The sequence below is a fragment of the Rhamphochromis sp. 'chilingali' genome (genome assembly GCF_963969265.1).
Source record: "Rhamphochromis sp. 'chilingali' genome assembly, chromosome: 18".
NCBI lineage: Eukaryota > Metazoa > Chordata > Actinopteri > Cichliformes > Cichlidae > Rhamphochromis > Rhamphochromis sp. 'chilingali'.
Genome location: NC_137945.1, coordinates 17,896,947 through 17,911,113, shown reverse-complemented (window position 1 = coordinate 17,911,113; position 14,167 = coordinate 17,896,947). Strand labels below are relative to the sequence as shown.

Sequence of the window (14,167 nt, the reverse complement as noted above, 5' to 3'; positions counted from 1 at the left end):
ATGTGTGGTTTTTGTGAGACATTTTTAATTTCACAAAAGCCAAGGCACAATAAGACCTCTTATTGTCCCTGCCAACTGTAATGAACTGTTTATTGTCTCCAGGTGCTAATATCCTGTTGCACTGTGTAAATGCTTTGACTGCGGCAATGAATCGACTCTCCGGGCAGCAGGATATGAGAAACGGCAAAGTGAAATGAGTTAAAAAGATCAAACGTGATAAAGGGAGAAAAAGGCAGGAGAAGCTTTAGGTGTCTGGAGAGGAAATTCTTCAGTTCATGTAGATTTTATTGGAATAAAACTTAACAGATCTCCAGGCTCACCCACAACTTGGTTATACATTTTAATATATGTGTTTTTTTAGATGTGTATAGGTTGTTTGTTTTCATTACATTTTTAAAAAATATATTTTTATATAGAAACTTTGAGCGCAGAGAATTGCTGTCTTACATCTTGCGCTTACAAAAGTGTGTTACTGTTAGTGAATGTCTGCTTTAGGTTGGCAAGTGGAGGCTGTTGAGCAATGTTTTCCTCTCTTCTTTTACTCAGTGCTTTTATTTAAGGGAGCCTTGATTTAATTAAGTTTTGATGAGGATTTGGGCTTTAGAAATACGCTTTTTTTTTTTTTTTTTGCTACTTTACTGGCCAAAATCCACAGAGGAAACGATGTCCAACAACACCCAAAGTGCTTGGATGAAAATATGTTGGCACGGCAGCTGAAACATTTGGTTAAACAGACTGGGATGAAATGGTGTTTGAGTTTCCATTCTGACAAAGGCGAGCTTACATGGTGGATAATGTGTGTGTGTGCGTGCGTGCGTGTTATGTAATCTGGCTGAGAAGACGCGTTCATTTGGTCTCAGAGATAGATTTGATATTTTGGGTGCTGGTGTGGACACACGGCGCACCTGCTGCCTCTCCTGCTAAACACAGGCTCTGTCACAAACAGCAAACACCAGCATGTGTGAACACACAGTTCAGAGACGCAAATCAACAAATCTGAGCGTGTGTGTGTGTGTGTGTGTGTGTGTGTGTGTGTGTGTGTGTGGGAGACGAGCAACAGAAGCATATGGGTTGTAGCTATTTTGATCTCTAACTGCAAAGTCTACATGTGGGTATGAATTTTGTCATTCACGGCAACATTTTCAACCACGCACACACACACACACACACACACAGTAATTATTAAGTGCTAGCAGCAGTGTTCCAGGTGTAATTATAGAAAGTTTTGCCCCCTCATTCTGACTGGTAAATGTCTGCTGGATGTCCACAGGAGGTTTTTCCACTTGTCCAACTAACTTTAATGAGTTTTCCTCTTCCTGAAACAAAGAGACGGTGCATGATTGGCTCTCTAACTGATGGTCTTAGACCTCGGTGAGTTAATGTTTCAACCACACAAGGTCTGCTGGTGTGTCAGAGCTACAGGTCATCGTGAGACCTTTGTTTTTGTTTTTGTTTTGTTTTTCCTCAGATGCTTTATGAGCTGTGAGAAATTACCTGAGGTGTAGGTGCGCAGTTTCCACTGATCTCAGTGCAGGTGTTTAAGATATAATGAATGTGATGTAACGAACAGCTCCTCCAGGTCTGATGCAGTCAGTTGCTGGGAACAGTCGGTCATTAAGCATTAATGTGGAAATTTGTAGGCTTTGCTGGCTGCAGGCTTCACACTCATCAAAACTTGCAAATACCTGATAATGTTTAATGAAAGCTGCAAAGTGTTTGTTTTGCAGACTTCTGACTGTTCTGTCTGTGCCTCTTCTAGCCATCATGTATGTGATGGGAGCCCTTGGACCCGCAGCTGGCTACCTGCTTGGAGGCGTCCTTATCGGTTTTTATGTTGACCCCAAGACTGTTGTCAACATAGACCAGAATGATCCTCGGTTTGTTGGAAACTGGTAAATATGAAGCTCGTTTCCTCGTGCCAGCTGTCCTGTGATATGATCATGTATTTTCTCAGATATCTTTATAAAACTTTCATTTTTCTTTTCCTTTCAGGTGGAGTGGTTTTCTCTTGTGTGCCATAGCTATGCTTCTGGTCATCTTCCCCATGTTTGCCTTCCCTAAAAAGCTGCCGCCACGCCACAAAAAGAAGAGGAAGAAGAAGAAGATTGGCTCACCGGGTGACGTGTCCAGTGATGATGACGTGATGAAGGAAAAGTCCAATAGCAAAAGCCAAAATGTTTCCTCCTCCATGGGCTTTGGAAAGGATATTAAAGGTGAGGAACAGATAACATTATTTTCACTAAGTATTCCTTATAAATGGATCTCTAGGTACCTTACACAAAGGACCCATGAGCTACTGATGTCCAAACAGCCTTTAATTCAATCAATGACTGGGATTAGTCATTTTATACTGTAGTGCAAGGTTCACTGAACTCTCCTTTAAAGATGTTATCGATTAGTGATGGAAGAGCGTGTCTACATAGATGCCTAATGAAGCAGCAAACCTTGGAAGTGTTAGTGGACTTTAGGTTCTATTAACTTTAGTAAATAAACAGTAAACATGTCTAAAGGTCACACACAGGACAGTATGGCTGCACAGTGAACTTAATTTTAATCATAGTCACAATTTTGGCTTCCTGCAATGAAATGAGCTCCATTTTAAAATACATGCTCTGCCAATTAAAACACAAAGCAAAAGCAAATTAAGCACTCCTTAAATTAGGACCGACCAGGTGCCTGCATGTGCTGATCGCAGCTGTTCCCTGCACTGTGCTGCTTGAAGCTTCCTACACTAGCCTGGTTGAGCTGGTTGAGTTAAAAGACAGATTTATAAGAAAATTCAAATGTTTGGCACAGGTACAAACACAAGTTGGCACAAATTTAAAAGGAATGTAGCAAAAGTGAAAGCGGTGCTCCTTTTTTGGTCATTAAAATCAGTGTTGATCATCATGATGATAATCACGATTATCATCGTCGTGCAGTCCATCAGTTCATTTTGCCACCAAAGATTACTCGCACTTAAGGATGAACTGGTTCGACTTCAGTGATCAATGTAATATCAAAGCAATGCATTTTTGTGGTCAAAGGTCAAGGTTGCTGTAGCTTCTTATGTGTTCCATTCTTGTGGTTGTTGAGGTTTCATGTGCACCTGGATTATTTTCATTACATCTGACACAAACGTTTTCTTGTACTCAGGATGAACTGGGAGGGACTGGATTGTGGTTTTTGCACCACCCTAAAAAATGAAAAATGTGCTGTTAAAAATGTGATTTTTTTTAAAAAAAAATTTTAAAGACCCGCCCAATGAATTCCTCCTTCACAACAAATCACATATCGGTCTAGACTCTAGACAGACGTGATTGCAAACTGCAACCGGACTGGTTTTTGGAGGCGTCCAGCTACAAAGTGGTGATTCTAGTTTATGTCATCTCTGAGCCAGATGCCCCAGGAATCTCCCGGCTTTCCCTGGAAGAGCCTCTAGCTGAGTCCTGCTCTAGTGTTTCCCAGTTACCTCTTGTGCAATTTTTGCTCTCAGTCAGACAGCTCTCTCACTCTCTCTTTCGCTCTCTCTTTTAAATGAGCTCTCAAGAGAGTTCAGTCACATTTCCACACACAGGACTAGACAGACTGAGCTGCAGAGGAGTGCACGTTCGCATATGTGAAAATCACAGCTGTAAATTTGAACACGCATTTAAGGTTTCTGCACGCTTATAAATGAATCCCCGTGTGTACGTCGGAGCATTCGGAACAGGATTTCGTCTCAGAGAGACGCACCCATGCTGGAATGATGATGAATGCGTTATAGCTTCATCAGCCCACAGCTAGCTCTCCGGCTGTTTTATTTGTCTCAGCACAATGTTTTGGGCTGTTGTGCAAACTGTGGCCAATTTCGCAGACTCGGGAGGTTCAGTGTTTGGATCTGGAATGTATTACAATACTGTGCATGTCCTTCAATTGAGGTGTGCTTGTTTGTCCATAGCCCGAATTCAGCACTTTCTGCGAAAGATATGCTGCTGTGAAGTAGCTATCTTTTTTCTTTTTTTTTTTGTTGTGCCCTTCACATCATAAGCAAACCCTGAAAAATAATAACACTGATTTTTTTTACACATCACAGTGACAAACTCTTGATTATGGGAAATTCCAGGCCTTGGTCTACTGCTGCGTGAATGCAGTTCCCCATGGAAATGTTGTCATTATGGATAAAAAAACTGCTGACACATACTGTGTATTACAGCCATGTTTCAATATGTGATTTATTACCTTGGCATGCTGTGAAATACACACACAGGTATTTCAGCTGGCATTTATTCCTCTCACAGGATAAAACGGATTTCAAGACTCAGTTCTTAGCTCCAAACGTCAGCATCCGTCTGAAGAATAGAGTCATTTCATGTCAAAATATGCGTTTTGCATTTATACCCTCTCAAATCAGTTTTAAATACTGTAGCGCGCAACGACTCAAAGCTAAAATGATATAGGGGTCGGTGCATTGTATTACTAACTGCGGTAAATTGTCGTTCTATATCTTTAACCAACACGAAATGTGACACGCGACTATTAACGACGCTTAACGTGTCTGTGTGTTTCAACCTTGTTGGTTGGCTTGATCAAATAGATGACACAATTTGACCGTGTCGTCAAATAAATCCTAGTAGAAAAGCAAATGTGGCAACTCTTGTGAGCCAGTGGTCTGTGTGATTGAGGGAGCAGCTGCTGTAGATGCCAGCAGGACTTCACCATCTGTCCCCCTGCAGACAGCGTTACAGCACGCCTTCCAGGAATGAAATAATTAGCGTCACTTTCCTTTTCCTACCATTTGATCTGGGATAATGCTGACAGATGCTGCTAATATTTCCCCGCCTACAACAAGATCAGTTGCATTAGTACTGAGACTGCTATTCTCATATCTAGGCACCGTGTCATCTAGTCACACTGGCCGGCTTCCTAATAACCTCCTTTAATAAAAGGCGATAATAATCAACATCACTTTCTTTCTGCCCTTTCTTTTGTTCCTGCTTTGCTTTGTGGTATTTGCTTTTGAGGCGTGTGAGTCAGAAGAAGCCCTCGTGAGAGCCGCATGGCTGTAAAACCTTTTGTGTTTAAAATCCCTGGACACACATACACACTAGCAGGGAGAGACTGGAGATGCCAGTTGCGCAGAGGGTAGGCGAGCCACCTCCAGCTAAAAGGTTTTCCAAGTCTCGCTTTTGTGCCCAGATGTGACTGATCAGACCACACACACACTCATACTGAGAGAAAAAGACTGTAGAGATGGAAGAAAGGCTGAGCGGCAAGAGCAAGATTTTCATGATTAAAATATAAGGCTGTCATTATAATCTAATGATTTTTTTCTCTCATTTGAATAAAGAAGCTTTACTGACATATTTGTGACCTGACTTCTTAAAGTTGGTTGGACGTTTTCTGACTCTTTGTGTTTCCTCTGAATAGTAAAAAAAAAGAAAAAAAGAAATTTTCCCAAATTTATTTTTCTTTCTATTCACTTTGTCTCTTGTTATAAGTGTTATAATCAAAGGAAACCCTACAGACTCTTAAAGGATGATTTGCTCCAGCTCAAGGTGACTTTGGAGCTGTAGATTCTGCAGCACGTTCCGGGCGTTCTACGGCACATCAAACATCCAAACTACATGGATAGTAGTTATAGAGAAGCAGTAGCTTGAATCTGAGGTCCCTGTGGATTGCAGAGATCCTCATTCTGTCAAACTGTTCCTGAAATTGTATACCTTAGCTGTGCTGAGATGGAGAAGTCCATATGCGCCAGTGACCTTGTACCTCTTACAAGCACATTCAAGGAAAGCTTATCTTACACAAGGTTTAGACACATAAAATATACAGAAGACCGAAATAATGTCCTGAATATGTCGTGAAAACAGGGAAACCAGGGAGCCATCCCTGGCAGAGACTGTATATTTCCATCTCCTCTGATCTGATATCTTTTTATAAGATATAAGCAGGGATTAAAATCTGAAACCCAATTTTAGGGGTCAAATCTGGAACAGAATTACTTAAAAAAATCTTGCTTTTGTGAGGTTGTGGTCAGCTGACCTTTGCTGCTCTTTGTGTGTTTAGTCAGCTAAATTCAACAAGATACATATCGATGTTTCACAACTTATATCACTGATTTTTCCAACCCTTTAATACCATGAAAGTATTATAAAAGGTAGCAAGTGAATCTAATCAACATCATTTGAAATACAAATTAATGTCTGCTACCTTTGATGTAAGCTAATATTGACCACGAACACCACGTCTGCTCCGTAGCAGTCCAACATGAAGTCCTGACTGTAAACTTCACCACAACACTGTAAACTAACCAGTTTAGCCTGCATTAAACTGCTTAGTAGTGTCCTACAGTATTTTTATGCAAAGTTTGAATGAGACAAAATGAGTGTACTTCAATTCTTAACTTTCATTTTAAATGATCTCCAACTTAACCCACCCTAAACAAAAAATTGTTGTTGTTGATAATATTCGCTTCTCTTCTGTAGCTCTGACCGCAACTTTACATTTGCACCATGAACGGTTTACAGGAGTGAGAAGAAAACAGAATGTGTTCCGGGCATAGCAGTGAGTGGGATGTCTTTATTTTCTCATTTAATGAAAAGGATTTCTCTGTCATCATAAATTATGAACTCATTTGACGGTGTTATGCTGGCAGTATGGTAACCCGCCTATCAGATTTAATAGATCATTAATTAAAGGTGCTGGATTGTCGTTCCAGATCATTCCTGCACACATTAATGTCTGTATATAAGATATATGCAGAGATGCATTTTTGACATAACTGCATAATTGCATTGGGATAAAAAACATTTTTTAAAAACATTTCCTGGGACTATTAAAGGCTAGTAGCAGGGAGTTGATTAGTGATTCAAATGGAAGTCTCACATTTGTTTTGTCTTGACAGCAACCATCTGCCCTGCTTGTTTATGTATGAGTACCTGAATCCTTACTTGCTCCAAACATTTTTTTTTTATTGTCACCAGATATTTATCTTTGAATCAATAAAAACATTTCGGTCCACTTTTCTTTGTTGCTATTTCTCAGCCAGTATGACCAATGTACTGGACTCCATAGGAAAGACAAGGAGCTCAGTTCTGCCCGGTAACAGTAATGCACATTTGCAGTTAGACCACATGACTACCGAGTGACAGAATTAAGGGGGGGTGTTTTCATCATGGGGACCAAATCATATGGACACTGCCCTCAAGCAGACATAAATGCCCTTGTCATGATAAACCAAGGATGACAGTATTCAGGCTGTAAATGCAGAGATTGGTTGGTTGGTTGGTTTTGTGCACGCAGCACAGAGGCACATGATCCGCATGTTTGCACTGTATGGCAAACATGCCGGTGGCTTCGTGAAACCCCTGAAGCTCAAAACGATATGTAGGCACAACTAAATAATGAAGGGAGATAATTAAGAGGGCAGCATGAATGGTTAAATTGTGCTCATTTATAAAAAGAAAGCGTTTTCCACAGAAATCGCGGAACATCTGCATGTTTGTTTACTGTCTTTTTCTTCTGCAGTCGTGCGTGAAACAAGAATAATTACCCGGACTAATGAGACGAGGCTGAGTGCATCTTTGTATTTAACAATATTTGAGTGAGTTTCATAGACGTTTAAGTGTTGTTTACTCTGACATTACCTAAGGCTGATACTACTTAGGGCTCGTTTTGGCTTTTCTCAATTACAACTCTTCTTGCAACGATTCTTCCGATTGTAGAGTGTGTGTGGGAGAGAGTGAGAGCCAAATTAAGAAATTGATTGCGCATTAATTACAGTGCGAAGGTAATGAGCTGCTCCGTCTTGTCTTGTGTCGCTCCTCAGACCTTCCCAAGGCAGCACTGAGGATCCTCAGCAACATGACCTTTCTGTTCGTCAGCCTGTCCTACACAGCAGAGTGTGCCATTGTCACCGCCTTCATCACCTTCATTCCCAAGTTTATTGAGTCACAGTTTGGTATCCCTGCCTCCAATGCTAGCATATACACAGGTGAGTGTGACTTTCTTTACTCGTAGGTGTGAATATGTTGCTACTAGCTGCCAGTGAAAAAGCTGTGGCAGGTGGTTCACTTTATTAATGGTACTTATGTCGGTTTTGTTTTCTACAATCAGAAAATAGCCGTCGATTCAGTCTGTACTGACTTAAGCTCACATTTGTTCTCACCTCTCCATGTGCACACATCGCTATGACTCTTTGAGTCCTGCTGGATTTCATTCAGTGATAATCTTCCATTACATCTCATGACTGTAACACACAAGTCTCTGCAGGCGACATTCATCATAGCTTGGTCTCTCTGATATGCACAACCACACATACACACTCACAGGACCCTCCACCCTGCCTACGATTTGTGCACCACATACGTAGGGTTCACAAAGAACCGGTCTAATCCTTCAGTCGCGTCTAAGCCAGCGGTATTAATGCACAACTAATCTGGTATCAGGATTACTACGCTAAGGACTGATTAAAAACTTAATTATGTCTTTGAAGTCATGAAGGTGTGGGTATTTGTGTGTGTGTCTGTGTGTGTGTCCAAGAATACTGCTGGCTAACATATGGTCATTTTTAGACTCTCACATATACACACAATACCGTCGCCTCTTCTCGTCTGCCTGTTGCCAGGATACAAGGGGTAAGGGCAAACGGGTGGTGCAGTTGCCATGACTACTCAAATGATGCCAAGCTGCCAGGATGTGATGATGGTTAGAGGCGAGGAGGAGAGGTGCCTCCCGTTGATGGGAGCATAGTGCTTCCTCAAATAGTCAGCTGGACTGACCGAATACATTTCAGATATGATGCAAAGGAAGTGTTGGTTATAACTTAGTAGGTGTAGGTTTGGTATTTATATACCAGATATCCAAATCTCTTTGCTAATAGCTCTTCTGGAATCACATTGTTTGTGCAAAAATACTCCTTTATGTCTCTTAAGCTGCAATATCTTTGGCATTTTTCATAGATTCGAGGAAAGAAATGGAAGCAAATTATATGTCTCTATAACAGGCTGCTACTAACAAACTGCCTAAAGGTACAATTTAAAATTGTTTTTTTGTTAAGTTTGCTTCAGTGATTCATAGGTCAGTGTTAAGTGGGTTAACAAACACAAAACTTTGAAAGACCTCCAGATAGCCTGGAGAACTATTGTGGCTGTAAAATACAAAATAATCTCATCTTTCAGGAACCTTTGAATGGTTTTTCTCTAGCACAAACAGTAATGGAGTTGTGCTTTTTTGAAGAGCACTTGTAAAATGTGCACGCTGCAAGGCTGATGTTTAAAAAAGAAGAAAAAATCAAAAAGATCACTTTTAAAAAAAAAAATCCAAGAAAGTCTGGCTGCTGGGAAACAAGAAAGAAATGAGGGGTGACTCAAGACTTTTGCACAGTACTGTATATAAATAAACATGACTCGGCTTAGTGTAACTAAAGTGAGCTAGCACTGCATTTAATGAATAGCAATATAGTCTCACAGACATCAAATAGAAATAACTTGAAATCACATTAATTACCACCTTGTTGGATCAGCATCATGCCTGGTTACAGAGCTGCCACAGCTACATGTTCATTAGATGTTGCTGCAGAGATAGAGCTGTAACATCACACACGCCCCTCTCAGCTGTAGCCTCCCCCTCTTCTGCTGCTTTGCTTTCTGTTTTTTGACTATTTGTCACTTTAGTTTCCCTTTGTGTTCCTTATAGTTCTTCTTAGGTTCTTAAAGCACCTCTTGCATATAGTGACACACACGTAACCTCTCATGTTAATAACTGTTAATGCGGAAAGAATATGTGTAAAGAGCCTTTTCCCCCCCATGTGTACATGTTTAATGTCTCACAAAGTGCATGGTTTAAGCATAGAAACATGCACTTATAGGATAATTTTAAACACCTGTATTCTGCCTAGTTCTCCCTGAGCATGCTCAAGGATACTTTGTCTTTTGTCCTCTCTTCTGTTTTTTCCTCTTGAGCTCTGCTTTTAACACACACACACACACACACACACACACACACACACACACACACAAATACCATGGATACGGTGAGAAGCCACATGACATTTATGTGTACTCTTATCATTTCTCTGCTAATCCTCTGTCTTTGACGGCCCTCCGCCTCCGCTGACTGACCCGGTCTTGCTCATTACCCGGCTGTGAGCATGTGCGGCCGGGCTCGTGGGCTGCCATGTGCACCCACCCTGATCCTCGACCCCAGCATGAGGACACTTGCCACTCGGCCTGTTTTGCTAGAGGCCAGGGTTGCCTCTCTTCTCGCTGTCAGTCTGACTGGCTGTGGTGGACTGAGAGCACGTGCTGCAGCCTGAAATGACTCACAGCTAACCCACAGCGTGGCCTTGTCACATTGATGGAGCAAACCTAGTCTGGTCTCTTGCTTTCGATAAAGTAATTTATTCTTGATTAAACGGGCGGGGTGACCTTGAGCAACAATTTCTGACAAAACTCACAAACTCTGTCATATAAACGCATAACGAGCTCGCTTGGCATTCGTGTCGGTGTGCCTGATTAGAAAGCTGTGCCTCAGATGTGTACACCAATTCATCCAGTGTTATCATTTTTCCATGGCACGTTTTATCTGCTTGCAACACCTCTCCATCTCACCGATTACTTTCTCAGGTGTGATCATCGTACCCAGTGCCGGGGTGGGCATCGTGCTGGGGGGCTACATCATCAAGAAGTTGAAGCTCGGCGCAAGAGAGTCGGCCAAGCTGGCCATGATCTGCAGTGGGGTGTCTCTTCTGTGCTTTTCCACTCTCTTCATAGTGGGCTGCGAGAGCATTAATCTAGGAGGCATCAACATACCCTACACCACTGGGTAAGGACAGATAAACAGAAGTTATTGGAAAGGAATTGTAAACCTAACATTGCTTTTCATTCAAAATAATATCTAAACATCATTTAAGAGGTTTCATTAGTTGTAAAATAGACACACTAGACAGTTTTTTTCCCAGTCTGATCGAAGTCTTGATTTTTTGCTTTGCAAGCGTGACTCTAAAAACAAAATTAATCATTTAAAATGAGCCATTGCAAAGCCAGAATGCTCAGACTAGACTGTGTATAAGATGTATCTGAGAAAGGGTGTGGGCTGTCAGCGCTCCCATCTTCCTCATGTGTTGTGGTGTTGGGAGTGTGAATGATTAATTAGCAACACTGGCATCTGCTGAAGTGACTCGCTTTGCCACCTCTATTTCTGAAGCTGCTGCGGCTCGACAGCACATCAGCAGCCTGCTGCTGAGTTAACAAACAGTCATGTGACGTGTCAGCCCCGGGGGCAGAAATATGGAGTGGTCTGCTGGCACACTCAGCTATGAGCCCGCTCGCACAGACGGGCGGTACCATCCACACGGCGACCCTGGATGATGCAAAAGACCCTGCAAACTGACTACAAACATTGCAAATCTACTGTAATAATTTCCTCCTCTCCTCCTACTGTTTGCTGCTAGCATTCTCAGATGTTACGTGTGCAAGCATACAGGGATAAATAATACAAATGCAGTGAACATGACAAGTATTCACAGCACTTCACTTATTGCACATTTTGTTAGATTTACAGCTTTATTCCAAAATGTATTAGGTTCAAGTTTGGGCTCTGGCTGGAACACTCAAGGACATTTTCAGAGTGGTCCCAAAGCCTGAAGCACACTGAATGATGTCTCTCTACATTTGTATTCATCTTTCCCTAAACCCTGACTAGCCTCCCAGTTCCTGCTGCTGACAAAGCAGCATGATGCTGCCACCACCGTGCTTCACTGTAGGGATGGTATTGGGTGATATCATTTAACCTCCTAGGACCTGGCGTCCACATATGTGAACATCACATTTTGGGTTATTTAGACCAAAATACAAACTTTTGCTCTACAAGGGCCTGATATCCACTTACGAGGACATTGTACTGCCATTGTTCTGTCGAAATTCAAAATGAATGTCCTCATATGTGGATCTCATTTTTCTCAGAAACAAAAATCAGGTAAAAATAAAAAATCAGGTAATTCTTTGTTTTTACACTCATCTGGTCCCAATCAGCCCAAATAGCAAAGAGAAATTAAGAGGTTAATAATAAGGTGATGAACAGAACCTGGTTTCCTCCAGTAGCAACAATCTGCATTCAGGCCAAAAGGTTCAATCTTTGTTTCACTAGACCAGAGGATTTAGTTTCTCGTGGTCTGAGAATCCTTCAGGTGCCTTTTGCAAAACCCAGAGTAGGTTTTCCACCCTGTTGACCCAGGATAATATTGAAAACCTGCAGGACACTGGCCCTTGAGGCCTGTAGTTTCCCATCCCTGTTCCAGAAGGTTCCCCTCTCACCACAGAACAACACAGGAGCTCTGTAAGAAAAATTAATGGAACAACTGAAGTGTTGTGAATACACCAAACATTTTATTAGCCAAGAAAACTTACATTAATTAGGCTCAACCGAAAAACCATCCAAGAGTGGACGCACTTGAGTTGACCTCATAATTCACAGCAAGCTAATGGCTCTGTCACACAAGTTTACTAAGAACAGATTGTATGTAATTGCCAACTTGACCCCATTCAATTACAGACTGATATCAGATTGACGCTGTCTTATGGCAACATTTATGACAGGGTTAGGGTTAGGTTAACTTCGAAGACATCACTTTCAGTTTAAAATAAAAAAGTAATATCGCAATATTTAGCATAATATTGTACCTTAAGTAAGTTATTGTGATAATATCGTATCGTATAATATCTGGTGATTTCCACCTCTAGTTTGTATCCATGTGTATCCCACTAAATACACTTAACAGTGCTTAACCTATGTGAAATGTGCTTTTCGCATAACTAAGTTAATTAAGGGGACTATTTACTACACTGCCAGTAAGCCCCTGTGCTTTAAAGTCCTGGAGCTGACTCATTGTAACTGTAGTTTTTGTCTGAGCCCATGTTTGTAGAGGGGTCAACAAGACTGTGTGAGCCAGCGGGCCTCCTCATTACGAGCAGCGGTGGTCTCTAGTCACAGGTAACACCCACACGGGAAATATTTAACCCAAGCTGCCCTTTGTGTCTGTACTCTTATGCTAGTCTAGACGCGGCTCTCCCCCTGCTGACAGACTGAGGACTATCTGACAAAAAAAGGACAAAGCCAGGAGGCATGTCGAGTTATGTAATGTTCTTAAATGTCTGCTAAAGTGTAATGTGATAATGTGTTGGGCTGGTTTTCTTAATTGAAAGCTACAGCATCTTCCCACAAGACCTTTGTTCCTGATAAACCTCCCGACATCACAGGTTTGGTTGTTGTCCTTTTTTTTTTTTTTTTTTTTTCCTGGTCATTGTCTGCCAGCGTCAAAGCCGATTAAACCACTCACTCTCGTCGCTCTGTGCTTGGGTTTTTCATGCAGCGTTGCCTGGGCACAGTGATGCAAAATTTGCAGGGTTCATTAAAGGCCGGGGTTTGGTCTAGAAAGGGACATGTGCAATCAGTGCTGCAAGACTGCAACTCCATGAGCCTTAAATGCCTTTTCTTAAAAAAAAAAATGTATGCACACACACAGAGTCTGGAATGTGACACTGTTATGTCAGGGCGAGCCCAAATGTGTCGTTCCAGTGACAGCTAATAAAGATGAGCCTGGACTTTCCGGTCCTGTGAAAAATGATGGTCCAGTGATTTAAGAGTTTTTTATTTTTTTCCCCTGTTTGGCAGATTTTACGTAATGAAAAAAATTACTGGCAACGAGAGTAACCTACCATTACACGGCATGTCAAAAATAATCAGAGAGAGAGGCCCCACCAGTGTTGGCTGTGTGTGCTTGCGAGCGTCACTCCTGACCGCTGTGTTGTTAGGGCCTGTCCCCATCTGTTCCGCAGGGCTCAGAGTGAAGCTTCCCAGAGAAAACCCAGGGCTCGCTTCACTGCTCCCAGCTTAGATGAAGCCAAAGTCCTGTCTGGCTTAGAGCGACTGTTCCCACACTGCCTAAAGAGCCAGTGGAGGTGTCACTTCCTCATCCCCCCTCGTTTCTGTCATTCTATCATCACACATTCCACACGGCTAGATCAAAGTTAATCAGAAGGCGGATTATATATAGAGACAACTGTAAAGATTGTCAGGAAGATCAGCAGCCTCCTCAATAATACATTTTCTTTGTTGAATATACAGCTCCACACAGAAACTATTTCAGTTTTTTAATTGCTTTTTGATGCTTTTTCCCCCCTTTTTTCTCCACCCTTGAAACAAAACT

At 41.8% G+C, this 14,167-nt stretch overlaps 1 protein-coding gene across 1 annotated transcript in view; it reads left to right on the top strand.

The window, feature by feature from the left end:
- slco5a1 (solute carrier organic anion transporter family member 5A1) overlaps positions 1-14,167 on the top strand; it is a 36,464-nt gene that overhangs the window by 16,453 nt on the left and 5,844 nt on the right. Inside the window, exons 3-6 of the mRNA XM_080864763.1 lie at positions 1,760-1,892; positions 1,993-2,213; positions 7,790-7,954; positions 10,587-10,785. Of these exons, the coding sequence (XP_080720889.1) occupies positions 1,760-1,892; positions 1,993-2,213; positions 7,790-7,954; positions 10,587-10,785 (718 nt within the window). The remainder of the gene's footprint in view (positions 1-1,759; positions 1,893-1,992; positions 2,214-7,789; positions 7,955-10,586; positions 10,786-14,167) is intronic.